At 29.6% G+C, this 16,130-nt stretch overlaps 2 protein-coding genes across 4 annotated transcripts; both read left to right on the top strand.

Moving 5' to 3' along the window:
* The first annotated feature begins 6 nt into the window (after nt 1-6).
* LOC111614031 lies at nt 7-2,677 on the top strand. Its single transcript, XM_023355409.1, has 3 exons — nt 7-29; nt 2,051-2,584; nt 2,661-2,677. Coding segments are annotated over exons 1-3 (552 nt in total). The 5' UTR covers nt 7-28.
* Nucleotides 2,678-6,626: 3,949 nt separating this feature from the next.
* LOC111614027 (zinc finger MIZ domain-containing protein 1-like) lies at nt 6,627-14,462 on the top strand. 3 transcript variants are annotated; one of them, XM_023355404.1, is made up of 4 exons: nt 6,627-6,789; nt 10,347-10,445; nt 11,532-11,640; nt 13,662-14,462. In XM_023355404.1, exons 1-4 carry the CDS (start codon nt 6,661-6,663, stop codon nt 14,201-14,203), a joined length of 879 nt encoding a protein of 292 aa, XP_023211172.1. In that variant the 5' UTR covers nt 6,627-6,660; the 3' UTR covers nt 14,204-14,462. The 3 variants fall into 3 exon arrangements, with proteins under 3 accessions (XP_023211172.1, XP_023211171.1, XP_023211174.1); XM_023355403.1 differs by having other exon boundaries at nt 10,344-10,445; nt 13,662-14,458; XM_023355406.1 differs by lacking the exon at nt 10,347-10,445 and having other exon boundaries at nt 13,662-14,461.
* Nucleotides 14,463-16,130: the final 1,668 nt, after the last annotated feature.

The following is a 16,130-nucleotide window of genomic DNA, read 5'->3' as shown; positions in this document are numbered from 1 at the left end:
GACTCCCCAATTTTCAACAAATCTTTATAGTGAGTTGTTCATTTTATATTAATAACTTTTGAAGAGAAACATTTAAAATGATATACAGTAGAGCATCAATTATTCGAAACAATTTGGGACTGTATTTGTTCGGATAACCGATTATGTACAAAAAAATATATGAATCTATCCCATGTTGAAATTTGTTCAAATCCTGGTGCGTCCTTAACTAACCTCTCATGGTCATGCCAGTGCTGCCAGCTAAAACACGCACACCAACAAAAATAATATTGGAGTAGCCAAAGACAGCCAAAATAGAATAGCCAAATATTGGAGCACCACAGCATTAGTGGAAATTTAAATTTGCCAACTGGAATGCTTTCGGTTGATCGATATTCAGATAATTGATGCTCAACTGTACTTATTATTGTGCTGATATATTGTAAGATTTGGAAATTGTTGTTATTTTCAATATCCAATTGATAAAGCTACATTCAATGATGGATTAAAATTTGGTATCCCAAAACTTCTATGTTTATATCTCTGAATAATTGGCAAATAATTAATATTTGAAGGAAAACAACTGTACAAATCCACTAAAATACCTTCCACATATTTAATTTCTTAATTTCTACTACAGCCAGTTTAGAACATAATTTAAACAGGTACTAATCATCATTGGGTGATAATTGGAGTTTTGTAAAACATTTCAAAATCTCGAGTAATCAGTTATGCAAATATATATAGTTTATTTGTTTTAAGATAATATTGTAAACAGGTTAGGTGTTTTGCCAAAACTACAAGCAAGTTAAAAATGCTTAGTTACAAAACTGGAATGTTTAGAATTGTTGTATTGCATGTGTACCACCTTCCAGTGTTTATCAATTCTACAAATATAAATTTTACATTTATTTATTTTAATTCCATTATATTTCTGTGTTATCTTTTGAACAGAATATCAGCAACATAGTTACATTTAATTATTGAACTATAGGGTGATTCAGAAGTCTTTGTACAAAGGTAAAGGGATCACCTTATAATGCAGTCACTTATAAATCATAAAATATGTGACTGCCATTTAAGTGATTGCATATACGAATGTTTTCCTCCACTCAAAGCAAATGCATGTTACCTTTCCTGAGAATTTCACTTACTAACTTTTATTAACCACAGGTTAATAAAGTCAAGGTTAGTAAGAGAAATTCTCAGAAAGCAGTATAATTGAAAATAGCATGTATGAAAAATTCTCATTTGTGCCAGTAAAAGAGTTAACATAACTGATGTTACATAGTTACAAATATTACAAGTATGTTCCTTCATGTGGTCTGTGTTTTGTATGGATATTTTTGACTCACTCTTTATAAACATGGAGCTGAATTATGGCTGAGTCCTGAATTAACTTTTTACTTTTTAGTAAATCAATCAATCAGTTTATGTACTAAGTTATTTAGATACATTAAAAAAAATTAGTTTTCTATTTCTTTTATGCTGAATGTTCAAAGCTGTTTTATTATTTTTGAATTAATTTTAAAATCAAATTTGAAATGCTAATTTATATAGAGATTACATGCCAGCATAAGCTAAGTATAATTTACATACAATGTAAATTTTCATATACATTGCCAAGAAAAAGACTTTTGATCTTCTGAATTATGTAATTTTTTTACATTCAATAATTCAAAGGAAAATGTAATAAAGTAAAATCTTTAAACATATATTTTTACTAAATTAAATTTATTATTTTTTCACATGCTTTTAACATATTTAACAAGTTAAAATTTTGAAAATGTATTAGAAAATAATTTTTGCATTGAATTTTACTTTATATAATTAGTTTTAATATGTCTCTTCTTAATACTTTTAGGATTAAAACTAGCATTTTTAACATCTAAATTTGTGAATAAGATTTAAAAATTTAAACTAATTTTCATTAATTATATTCGTGGATCAAATTTTATATTGATTATTTTCTCTTGTCATTTGCAATTTATTTTTATGAATTAATCTTTTACTTCTATAATTATGTTTGATGTAGTATTGTATCCAAAACTATACATGTATAATCTTTCAGTGCCACCGCATCTGGGTACATCAACTGCGGTACCAACACATACTATACCCGTTAATAGTGTACCACAAGGGTCGGTGGGATCACACTCTAATGCTTCAACTCCTCACTCTCATGCATCGTCTCCTGTAAATCAGCCGCCGTCAAACGGAACCCACATTACTCCTGCTCACACTCCTACCCCAACTGGACATCCTGGACCGGCTCTCACCCCTCAGCCTATTGTGTATCACGGACTCATACAACATTCTCTTCAGTCTGGCACTAACGTTCTTAATTCTACAACCTCCCTGAATAATCACATAGCTCACTTTAATCAACATTCCCATAATAACCATCCTAATTACGAGGCATCATCACACCTGTTGGTGTTCATGCCCCAACAATTTCATCCAGTATTTCAGAGTTATCCTATCCATGGCCAGAATCCCGGCAACCATACAACTACACCCACCCAGATAATACCGCATAGCGTCATTCACTCTAATGCCATTTCTACATCAATGGCAAGTGCTCCTTTTATACCAAATCATCAAGGTATGTAAATTTCTTATATAAAATGAGGTATGCATTAATATTTTTAATGTTTATTTTAGCTTAATTTTAATAATAGCCGAAAATGTCGAATGATTTATTAACATTGGATAAAATATTCAGACATTTCTAAGTAAAAGCATGTGCATAAAAGAGATAAAATATTAATTTTTTAAGATTTTATTTTATAAGCTATGTATCATTAAGAACATTTGATTAAAGTAATGGTTGTAAAGTAACTGTTATTTTTATGTAAATCGTAATACACAGTCTTCCAAAAAGAATGCTACCATTTTAAGTTATTGTAATTATGTTAATTATTATCTAAGAATGTTGTAATGCATACTCAATATCTGTGAGTGTGCATTACAACATTCCTTTTATTCAAAAAAACAAACGTTTTGTTTTATTATTTTTTTTTTGAATAAACTTTCAGAGATTTTTGTCAGGTTGTTATACATTTCCAACAATGAATATCTCTTAAACTGATTAGAAACATTTGTTTTTTCCAATAAATGATCCTTATGGAACCAGTATGGAAGGTGGCCGAATGTTTATTTTAAATCTTTTGCAGTGTTTTTAGTTGTAATGTAAATTAAAACATATGAAAACTAACATAAAAATAACCTTATCTTCACACTAGCAAATAATTTCAATATACAAATGTTTTTGACCTGTTAATATCCTTTATCAGGCTGATGTATTAATACCTTCTATTTATAAAATATATGCGAGTTCTAATATGATTGTTACAAAATTCAAACCTTGGAATGACTTTGAAATTTATTAGCATGTTCTGTACAAAATTAACATATTGTATAATAATGTGTGATTTGGTAAAAATTAAAAACTCTAGTTTCCTGAGTTGTTCTCAAGTGGTCTTACAAAGATTTCTAGGCGGCGCTGATAACTTCTCACTGTCGTTGAAATTCTCTATTTGCTACCTTTAATATTTCCTTGGTCTCGAGGGATCTGGCTTGATCTGTATGGAGGGTATGCCTGATTAGCATGGCTTGTTCTATGTTAGCTTTAATTTCCATTTTGGTGGTTATACACCAGGGGATTGTATCTACACATAAGTACATTTTTTTAAAAATAAAGACAGTCAATCCAAAAATTCTTTTGCAAACCACCATTTTATTACATGTTATAGAATAAAACTTTAGATGATACCAGATCTTCCTTTATAGGCTACTTGGCCATCCAGTTAAACCATTCCTTAAAAACAAAAAAAATATCCAATTAAAAATATAAATTTAAAAAATTGGAATTGGTGGATCTTACGATATCTTCAGGTTTTCATTCTATTCCATTCGGGAATTTCGGACCTTTATATCCACTGGAAGAAACTGCTGTTAAATATAGATTTTCTGGTATTTCCTGGTGACGAATTATTGCAAAAGTATTTTGATAAAATTTCCGTTGAATGGAAAACTTGAAGACGACGTAAGATTTACCAGTTCCAATTTTTTAAATTTATATTTTTAATTGGATATTTTTTTTTGTTTTTAAGGAATGGTTTAACTGGATGGACGAGTAGCCTATAAAAGAAGGTCTGGTTGTCTAAAGTTTTATTCTATAACACGTAATAAAATGGTGGTTTTCAAAAGAATCTTTGGATCTTTATTTACAAAGAAATATTTGCCATCAGACAGAAATTTTATCAAAAAATTTTTCTGTTTATTTGGTGGAGTCTTTGACTGTACTAGACAATTACACATTTGGATTTATTTGCATTTTGTTGATTTTTAGAATTTTCTTGGAGTATGTTCATTTGCTTTACATGCACACATAAGCACCAATCTCTCTATCATTTTTCTAGAATATCCATGCTTGAGTGTGTTTTAATTCATCCAGTGTGTCAAGGATGTTTGAGCAGTGTTTGAACACTCATCTTTAGTTAGAGCCCTGAATGCCACCTCTTTGTAATTTTAGGGATTGCTAGATTGGAAGCCAAAATAAATAATGGTCAGTATTCTGGTTTATAATTTATCCCAGTTTCAATGTGACCACCTTTGAATTGTATGTTCAGGTCTAAAAAGTGCAGAGGTATTGTTGAACTGTTTAAAAGTGAGCCCATATGTATTGCTGATATGTTCTAAAAAGATGTTAATGTCTGGTTTTGATTTCCAAATGATGAGGATGTCTTCAATATACCTTGCATAAAATATGATATTTGGGAGAAAAACAGGTAATTTTGTAGCATATAAACAATCAGTTTACATAGGTCTGCTGAAAGGGGACTTACCATTGGTAACCCCTGCACTGCAGGTAAATGATATTATTGAATTTGAAACATGTAGAATAGCATGTGTGTTCTAGCTCTAATACCTGATTGTGGAGGTGTGGACCATTCACAGTTTTAAACAACCAATTATGTAAGGCACAAAAGCAAGGTTGCAAAGAAATGGCAATATAAAGAAACAAAGTCCAGTACAGTTATATGTTCGTTGTTAAATAACATGATGTTATGTAACCACTTCATTAGATTCTGTATGTCTCTCTCCAATAAATGGGTGAGTGGTCTCACTTTGTCTATTATAGGTCTTGGGTGCCTAGTATGTCATTTTCATAAATATAAAAAGCCTGAATGTGTGCGCAGATTTAATCCACAGCTCTAAATATAATGTTTTAGCTATCAAAGTAGAGTATTTAATTAAAAACGATTTTGTAATGATCGTGTTAATACAGAAATATATTTCAAAAATAGAACATACAAATATATCGATCTGATGACATTGTCCCTCCTCCCACAGCAGCTATAATTCTATAGCTTTTCCAGTTCCTTCAAATTACTCATGTTATGCAATTATGAGTGATTCCTACTTTTAAATTGCAGAACACAAAATTCTTTTTCTATGCCAAGTTGTCATTTTTATTTATAACACTTTTAAAGGTAGTAGAGAACAAGATATTTGAATGCAGATGGGAGATGAAACTCTGATGCTTACTCTGTCGATTGGAGTATATTGCATACCTCTCAGATAATAATTAATATAATTACAATAAAATATAAAAAATATTTGCAAAATTGGAAGAAACAATGAATGTCGTCTTATTTAGTCCTTTTCAACATCTCAAGAACGTTTATGGCAGAGTCAATTTTTTATTTGAGAATACTCATTTGCCTCAATATTCAAAAATGTTAAAAATTTCATGGAAATAAAAGTATATTATAAAAGGTCGACTCTGTTGCAAAGTCTGTTGTTCCTGAGATGTTGAAAAGGACAAAATTTTAAATTTATTGTTTCTTTCAATTTTGTGAATATATTTTTATATTGTATTATTGTCCTGGCCATTTACATATTAGATACTTACAATAATTTGAAATGGTAGCATTACTAAGCTATTTTTACAGATAAAATTATCTACCTTTTGAAATATACACGTTTGTATTAGTACAGGCATATCCATTCATAACACACAATATGCAAAATACTTACACTAAACAATGTATAACTAACTATATACAATAAGCAAAAATTATTGTAATATCGTCACAATACCAAGCTCTTATTTTTAATTTATTTAATTTAAAATATATGCTCTGGATTTTGTCCCTATGCATCATACTGTTCCTGACATCTTTCTAACTCTTGTCAACTGTCTAACTCCATTCTGGAGAAAATGTTTGAGTTGAAATTTCGTAACTTCTTTTAAATACTGGAGCTTTATATATAGTTAACTGGGGGCTCCTCCAGTCAAGGAAAGCTTTCCTTGCCTGGTCTTAGCTTTTATCTCTTTGTTCCAAGATTAAAGGATGTTGCGGCAAACAGATGCTAGTGGGAATTTATAGATCTACAATTCGAAAATTGCAATCTAACTCAGTTAGTGCACACAGAAAATGCACCTACGGTGCCTAGAATCTGCTATTCCACAAGTTCTACATACACAACTGGAAAGTCTAGTAATATTAGTCACACTACAGAAAGCGGTAACATTAAATATATGCCACTTTGAAACTTTTTAAACTTATATACCTGTAAAGATACTTAAGAATTATAGTAATTTGTTGTAGCTATCTACATNAAATACATAACAAATAACAATTTTGTATCTCAAATTTTTGATTAAATTATATGTTTGATTTAGCTGCTGCAACGGGAACTCCAATATTGGAAACTGCTCAAGGCCAATTGGCATTGCAATATCCACATTCACCAGGAATTATGCCATTTGCTGGACACCAACCATTGGCTTATCCTCAGGTATTCAAATCTGTGGTGTTTTCTTTGATATTTAAGTACATTTTCTGTTTATAAATTAATTTTCAAAAATGCTACAAACTAGAAAAACAACACACAATATAAAAATACATAATACAATACATACAGTATATATATTTTTAATAACAATTAGATTACAGTGTACTTCTGCCAATCTGAACTTTGCTTAATCCAGTCTAATTTTATTCATTTTTCCATATATTCACAACAAAGGATCAAGAGTTAGAGGTTAGCCAATAAGTGTTTACATACTCAAAGGTTAATGGTAATTGGTTAACTTGTAACTTTAACTCTTGATCTTTGTAGTGAATTTGGACATAAAAGTTCCAGCTCAAGACAAAAACAGATTTAAATTATAATTTAAAAACACAACAAATTTATAAAATAGCATTTTAACATAAATATATGTGACTAATACAGCATAAAAAGTTTTTTAACTGTATGTATTTGTCTGTAGTCCTATATGTGTGTACAGTAATGTTCCTTATTTTCTGACTTCAAAATTTTTGAATTGCCCACCTGCTTATTTTTTTCCTTTCACTCAAAAACATGTCCATATTTAATTTCTTGACGATCGAAGAATATTAATCCAAGCCAACTTGGGTGTCAATGTGTGTGGATATGCCACATTTTAGTCAGGCCTGGACTGGTTGTTACACATGGAGCACTATCAGTTCGTGTTCGGTTTCCAGCTGTATTAGATATATTTGTGCTCTGTTATACTAATAATATGTCATATGATTTATGCAGTTCCAAGGAATGTGAAACACTAAATAATAACTATAGACAACTTGCCATCAAATAGACAAGTGCTGGCTGTTTTATTTTAAACATAAGAGAGGTTAAGTAAATATAGGTTAAATGCTGAAGGGATCTTGTCAGGTTTCTTGCTTTTTGGGTAATAAAAAAAAAAGAATTCTGGCAAGATCCCTTTAGCGTTGTAAAAACTTAGATTTATATTTGGAGTGGAGAAAATTACAAAAAAATTAAGAACTCAAGACATTTTTAAGCACTGAAGCAGTGTTTCAAAACAATCTGAACAGCCTGTTTGATATCACATATGCAAATGCTCTACAAACCATCAAATTAGATAAGAATAGAGTTTTTACTGTGGCAGAGACAAACAGAGCAAAGAAACTGTCTTGCAGGTGTGGACCGAAAACTCTCCAAAAAAGAACGGTCAAGGAAAAGGAAACTTGAAGAGAGGAAAAGACAAAGTAAGTAGTCAGTGGCATTCGCCTCTTCAGCTTCACTTTCTCTCTTATCATACGAAGATGAAGATGGCACATTTTTCAGTATTGATGAATGCAGTGATGGTGAGTTGTCTTTACAGTTTCTGAATGATACACCGAGGCAGAATACTACAAGGTGCAGAACCAAAGATTTTATTACTGACAAATTAGTGGCTTCTTTAGACAAATGAGTGTAAGAGATGCTGTTTATATTTTTTAGGCAACAGCAGAAGCACTTTGTTACAACACTGAAGAACTCTCTATTAATAGATCTTTCATTCATTGAATCAAGCAAAATAAAAGTAAAGAATGGGCTGAAGCCATTAAAGCTGCATTTTATGATATCTCTGAAATTCTGTCTGTTCACTGGGATGGTAAGCTGTTAACTGCATTGAATGTTAGGGAACCAAAAGAAGAAAGATTCCCAATAGTTTTAACATTTGGACATAAAGAACAGTTCATTGGTGTTCGAAAATTAGAAAATGCTTATGGTAAAGAGCAGGCATGAGCCATCAGGAATGCAATAACAGGCTTGAGTTTGGAAAACAATGTAAAAATTCTGTGTAGTGATACAGTTGCCTCAAACACTGGCCTCTCAAATGTTTCATGCATCCTCATTGAACAAATATTGCGTACAAAGTTGTTTTCCCCCTGTTGCCATCATATTCATTTCTTACTCTTAAGAAATGAATTTGAAAGCAAAATATGTGAGATAACAAGTAGTCCTAACATCCCTGTCTTCATACAATTAAGAGAAAGTTGATGAAATGTTGATGCTAGTAATTATCAAAGTGGTAAAGATTATGTAGAACTTCAAGAACTATTGGACTTCTATAAAGCTGAACTGCAGAAATAAATGCCAAGAAGTGGTTATCATGAACTTAGATCTGTGTATACTATTTTTAAGAGATGACACAGAGAAGAAACTAAAACTCTGTCCTTCCTGCACTATGCATCAAGATCAATTGATGGCAAGAACAATTTATTCCTAAAAAATGTTTTTCCTAAGATTAAGCTATTCATCAGAGAAGAATAAGCTTTATTTGATACTTCTCTGTTTGTTGTAACAGTTTACATTAAACAATGGCTTAAGTGCCGTACAGCTATAAAAGCCTTTAATCAAGATCTCTGCTTCTTCAAGCACCTTAAAATCATACGAAGTAATAGATACAACCATTTGTACAGCAGCTTCAAAGAAGCATAGTCAACAATTGTGATATTTATCTGAAGAACTACTTTAGTGCTTGGTATTTCTTATTGATTGTTGCTTAATATTTCCCACATCAATCATTCCTCATATTCAACTTTTGCACTTGAGTCGTTACGGGCTAATGCCATCCTATAAAAACTTATCAAATGCAAATTTTTACTAAGCTAAACAATTCTGTGCAACAATTAGTTCTGATTAGCAATAACACACTATATTCCAAATTGTATCTGATAAAATCTGCATATATTACAAATACAGCAATAACTAAAATATATATTAAATTCAAACTTTATCAGTGTATAAATATAATTTAATCTTACAATTTTACTAACATTATATTATTAAAAAAAATGTTAAGGTTTATGAAACACAATATCAAAGCATATGAAATGGACAATAGGCTCTTGATTCTTGTAATCAAAAGGTTTTTTTTTTTTGGCTCCTAAACAGCTCATTCCAGCTTGGATGAAAATTGAATGCTGCATTTAAGCTAGGGATTTCTTGATTACAGATCAAAAACATTTCTAAATAAAACTTCATTTATTACCTGAATCAAGCCATTTTATCCTTTTCATGCTTTGAACCATGATGCCAAATTTTTCACATTTTCAATGATGCATTATTATTATTTTTAATTAGTTGACATTAAAATAATAAAGCCGTATAAAATTCTTTATACTTTCATTTTTTGTAACATAAAAGTAAATTAGTTTATTGTAGAATTTTCACCTGTAGAATTTGGATAAAGTTCCAGCAAATTCAATGTAAAACAGTAAAGATTATTCATTTTTAATATTTTGTTTTCTTTCTAATAAATATATTTAAAATATTTACTGTTTTATTAAATAAATTTTGAGTAAATATATATATATATTTTTTCTATAATCATTAAATTTTGATTAATTATTGACATTAAATAGTGCATGTTTGATTGATTTAAAATGTCTTAATTTATTCATGTGAAGTATCAAAATAATTTGGATTATTCTATTTCATTAGTACTTCATAATTGCCTAACAATTTTTCATCCTCTTTTATATATATAGGTGCTTTTTTTTAATATCTGTAGATAATTTTAGATTGATGCTTTACAGCAGCAGTTCCCAAACTATGGCCGAAAATTCTCGAAAGGGATGCAGAGTGGAGGAGAAAAGGAACAAGAAATGGAGATGCAAAGAAATTTTATTCTTAAACGAGTTAGTATAATAAATCAAATATTAGCTCTCCTCCCTAATAATTAAGTTTAGCATAAAGTTAAATAATTATCAAGGCAGGAGATGATTTATTTTCTACATGGTTTTATTTTGAGAGGGACCATAAGATGTTTGGGAAATGCTGCTCTTCTGCAAAATAATTTTACATCTTCATTTTTACTTATTTTTTTTGAGAGGGAAACATTACTTCTTTTGCTTATCATCTGAAGAGTAAATGTAATTAATTCATCAAGTCTTGGAACTAACTACAAAACTGCAGCATGTTTGTAAACCATCGAGTAATCTAATTTCATTTTAATTGATACATTAATAATGAATAGATATTGTGAGAAATTTGTAGGAAAATTGTTTAAAAAGAAAATTTTGTAGCCATTTATATTATATGCTACCAAAGATTTTTGTACTAAAAAATTTAAAAATACCATTTGAATTAAAAGTCTTATTGTTTTTATTCCTCTAATTTAATTTAAAATTTTTAGACACTTTAAACGTTGCAATATGGATACATACTACAGCTACTGAGTTTATGTAAATTAATAAATTGTAATAATAACTTGAAAACTTGAATTCGCAAATAATTAATTGTTTATCGATAAGATAATCATTTTAATTTACATTTTAGTCTCCTACCTTTAATCCAAATTATGTTCTATATTTAACTACCCAGTTATGGCCCATTAAATCCCGCATTATCATTTAATTCATTTTAACTTGTTTTTCTTATGGAGTTCTATATAATTTCCTTATTTCATATTTTTGTTTTCTTTTTTATCAACACTTTTCCATTTATTTCAATATAAATATCATTGTTTTGGGAGCCTTATCATGCTATTTTAGCATTACTTACCATATTTACATAAGTATAGAATAAATAATTGTAACCTTACCAAATATAGTTAATGTATATTGTTAATTTTTAGATCTTTTCAGATTCATTAAATACATTGATTTATTTTAAAAAATAGATATTATTAAAATAGCATGACATTACATAATATAAAAATTAGTATTCAAATCTATTAATCAAAAATACTAACAGTTTTTTTTTTGTATCACTTTAAATTTTAGATGTATCCGATGATTGGACCACGAGTATTGTCACCACAGCCGGTTGGAATGATGGCTTCTGCTAATCCATCGCAAGGAGAGACTCCCCAATTTTCAACAAATCTTTATAGTGAGTTGTTCATTTTATATTAATAACTTTTGAAGAGAAACATTTAAAATGATATACAGTAGAGCATCAATTATTCGAAACAATTTGGGACTGTATTTGTTCGGATAACCGATTATGTACAAAAAAATATATGAATCTATCCCATGTTGAAATTTGTTCAAATCCTGGTGCGTCCTTAACTAACCTCTCATGGTCATGCCAGTGCTGCCAGCTAAAACACGCACACCAACAAAAATAATATTGGAGTAGCCAAAGACAGCCAAAATAGAATAGCCAAATATTGGAGCACCACAGCATTAGTGGAAATTTAAATTTGCCAACTGGAATGCTTTCGGTTGATCGATATTCAGATAATTGATGCTCAACTGTACTTATTATTGTGCTGATATATTGTAAGATTTGGAAATTGTTGTTATTTTCAATATCCAATTGATAAAGCTACATTCAATGATGGATTAAAATTTGGTATCCCAAAACTTCTATGTTTATATCTCTGAATAATTGGCAAATAATTAATATTTGAAGGAAAACAACTGTACAAATCCACTAAAATACCTTCCACATATTTAATTTCTTAATTTCTACTACAGCCAGTTTAGAACATAATTTAAACAGGTACTAATCATCATTGGGTGATAATTGGAGTTTTGTAAAACATTTCAAAATCTCGAGTAATCAGTTATGCAAATATATATAGTTTATTTGTTTTAAGATAATATTGTAAACAGGTTAGGTGTTTTGCCAAAACTACAAGCAAGTTAAAAATGCTTAGTTACAAAACTGGAATGTTTAGAATTGTTGTATTGCATGTGTACCACCTTCCAGTGTTTATCAATTCTACAAATATAAATTTTACATTTATTTATTTTAATTCCATTATATTTCTGTGTTATCTTTTGAACAGAATATCAGCAACATAGTTACATTTAATTATTGAACTATAGGGTGATTCAGAAGTCTTTGTACAAAGGTAAAGGGATCACCTTATAATGCAGTCACTTATAAATCATAAAATATGTGACTGCCATTTAAGTGATTGCATATACGAATGTTTTCCTCCACTCAAAGCAAATGCATGTTACCTTTCCTGAGAATTTCACTTACTAACTTTTATTAACCACAGGTTAATAAAGTCAAGGTTAGTAAGAGAAATTCTCAGAAAGCAGTATAATTGAAAATAGCATGTATGAAAAATTCTCATTTGTGCCAGTAAAAGAGTTAACATAACTGATGTTACATAGTTACAAATATTACAAGTATGTTCCTTCATGTGGTCTGTGTTTTGTATGGATATTTTTGACTCACTCTTTATAAACATGGAGCTGAATTATGGCTGAGTCCTGAATTAACTTTTTACTTTTTAGTAAATCAATCAATCAGTTTATGTACTAAGTTATTTAGATACATTAAAAAAAATTAGTTTTCTATTTCTTTTATGCTGAATGTTCAAAGCTGTTTTATTATTTTTGAATTAATTTTAAAATCAAATTTGAAATGCTAATTTATATAGAGATTACATGCCAGCATAAGCTAAGTATAATTTACATACAATGTAAATTTTCATATACATTGCCAAGAAAAAGACTTTTGATCTTCTGAATTATGTAATTTTTTTACATTCAATAATTCAAAGGAAAATGTAATAAAGTAAAATCTTTAAACATATATTTTTACTAAATTAAATTTATTATTTTTTCACATGCTTTTAACATATTTAACAAGTTAAAATTTTGAAAATGTATTAGAAAATAATTTTTGCATTGAATTTTACTTTATATAATTAGTTTTAATATGTCTCTTCTTAATACTTTTAGGATTAAAACTAGCATTTTTAACATCTAAATTTGTGAATAAGATTTAAAAATTTAAACTAATTTTCATTAATTATATTCGTGGATCAAATTTTATATTGATTATTTTCTCTTGTCATTTGCAATTTATTTTTATGAATTAATCTTTTACTTCTATAATTATGTTTGATGTAGTATTGTATCCAAAACTATACATGTATAATCTTTCAGTGCCACCGCATCTGGGTACATCAACTGCGGTACCAACACATACTATACCCGTTAATAGTGTACCACAAGGGTCGGTGGGATCACACTCTAATGCTTCAACTCCTCACTCTCATGCATCGTCTCCTGTAAATCAGCCGCCGTCAAACGGAACCCACATTACTCCTGCTCACACTCCTACCCCAACTGGACATCCCGGACCGGCTCTCACCCCTCAGCCGATTGTGTATCACGGACTCATACAACATTCTCTTCAGTCTGGCACTAACGTTCTTAATTCTACAACCTCCCTGAATAATCACATAGCTCACTTTAATCAACATTCCCATAATAACCATCCTAATTACGAGGCACCATCACACCCGTTGGTGTTCATGCCCCAACAATTTCATCCAGTATTTCAGAGTTATCCTATCCATGGCCAGAATCCCGGCAACCATACAACTACACCCACCCAGATAATACCGCATAGCGTCATTCACTCTAATGCCATTTCTACATCAATGGCAAGTGCTCCTTTTATACCAAATCATCAAGGTATGTAAATTTCTTATATAAAATGAGGTATGCATTAATATTTTTAATGTTTATTTTAGCTTAATTTTAATAATAGCCGAAAATGTCGAATGATTTATTAACATTGGATAAAATATTCAGACATTTCTAAGTAAAAGCATGTGCATAAAAGAGATAAAATATTAATTTTTTAAGATTTTATTTTATAAGCTATGTATCATTAAGAACATTTGATTAAAGTAATGGTTGTAAAGTAACTGTTATTTTTATGTAAATCGTAATACACAGTCTTCCAAAAAGAATGCTACCATTTTAAGTTATTGTAATTATGTTAATTATTATCTAAGAATGTTGTAATGCATACTCAATATCTGTGAGTGTGCATTACAACATTCCTTTTATTCAAAAAAACAAACGTTTTGTTTTATTATTTTTTTTTTGAATAAACTTTCAGAGATTTTTGTCAGGTTGTTATACATTTCCAACAATGAATATCTCTTAAACTGATTAGAAACATTTGTTTTTTCCAATAAATGATCCTTATGGAACCAGTATGGAAGGTGGCCGAATGTTTATTTTAAATCTTTTGCAGTGTTTTTAGTTGTAATGTAAATTAAAACATATGAAAACTAACATAAAAATAACCTTATCTTCACACTAGCAAATAATTTCAATATACAAATGTTTTTGACCTGTTAATATCCTTTATCAGGCTGATGTATTAATACCTTCTATTTATAAAATATATGCGAGTTCTAATATGATTGTTACAAAATTCAAACCTTGGAATGACTTTGAAATTTATTAGCATGTTCTGTACAAAATTAACATATTGTATAATAATGTGTGATTTGGTAAAAATTAAAAACTCTAGTTTCCTGAGTTGTTCTCAAGTGGTCTTACAAAGATTTCTAGGCGGCGCTGATAACTTCTCACTGTCGTTGAAATTCTCTATTTGCTACCTTTAATATTTCCTTGGTCTCGAGGGATCTGGCTTGATCTGTATGGAGGGTATGCCTGATTAGCATGGCTTGTTCTATGTTAGCTTTAATTTCCATTTTGGTGGTTATACACCAGGGGATTGTATCTACACATAAGTACATTTTTTTAAAAATAAAGACAGTCAATCCAAAAATTCTTTTGCAAACCACCATTTTATTACATGTTATAGAATAAAACTTTAGATGATACCAGATCTTCCTTTATAGGCTACTTGGCCATCCAGTTAAACCATTCCTTAAAAACAAAAAAAATATCCAATTAAAAATATAAATTTAAAAAATTGGAATTGGTGGATCTTACGATATCTTCAGGTTTTCATTCTATTCCATTCGGGAATTTCGGACCTTTATATCCACTGGAAGAAACTGCTGTTAAATATAGATTTTCTGGTATTTCCTGGTGACGAATTATTGCAAAAGTATTTTGATAAAATTTCCGTTGAATGGAAAACTTGAAGACGACGTAAGATTTACCAGTTCCAATTTTTTAAATTTATATTTTTAATTGGATATTTTTTTTTGTTTTTAAGGAATGGTTTAACTGGATGGACGAGTAGCCTATAAAAGAAGGTCTGGTTGTCTAAAGTTTTATTCTATAACACGTAATAAAATGGTTTTCAAAAGAATCTTTGGATCTTTATTTACAAAGAAATATTTGCCATCAGACAGAAATTTTATCAAAAAATTTTTCTGTTTATTTGGTGGAGTCTTTGACTGTACTAGACAATTACACATTTGGATTTATTTGCATTTTGTTGATTTTTAGAATTTTCTTGGAGTATGTTCATTTGCTTTACATGCACACATAAGCACCAATCTCTCTATCATTTTTCTAGAATATCCATGCTTGAGTGTGTTTTAATTCATCCAGTGTGTCAAGGATGTTTGAGCAGTGTTTGAACACTCATCTTTAGTTAGAGCCCTGAATGCCACCTCTTTGTAATTTTAGGGATTG

Source organism: Centruroides sculpturatus, unplaced genomic scaffold, assembly GCF_000671375.1.
Source record: "Centruroides sculpturatus isolate CEXI.00-Female unplaced genomic scaffold, Cexi_2.0 scaffold1890, whole genome shotgun sequence".
In the NCBI taxonomy this organism is placed as follows: Eukaryota; Metazoa; Arthropoda; class Arachnida; order Scorpiones; family Buthidae; genus Centruroides; species Centruroides sculpturatus.
Note: the sequence above shows the minus strand (reverse complement) of the source record. Positions and strands in the feature narration are given on the sequence as shown.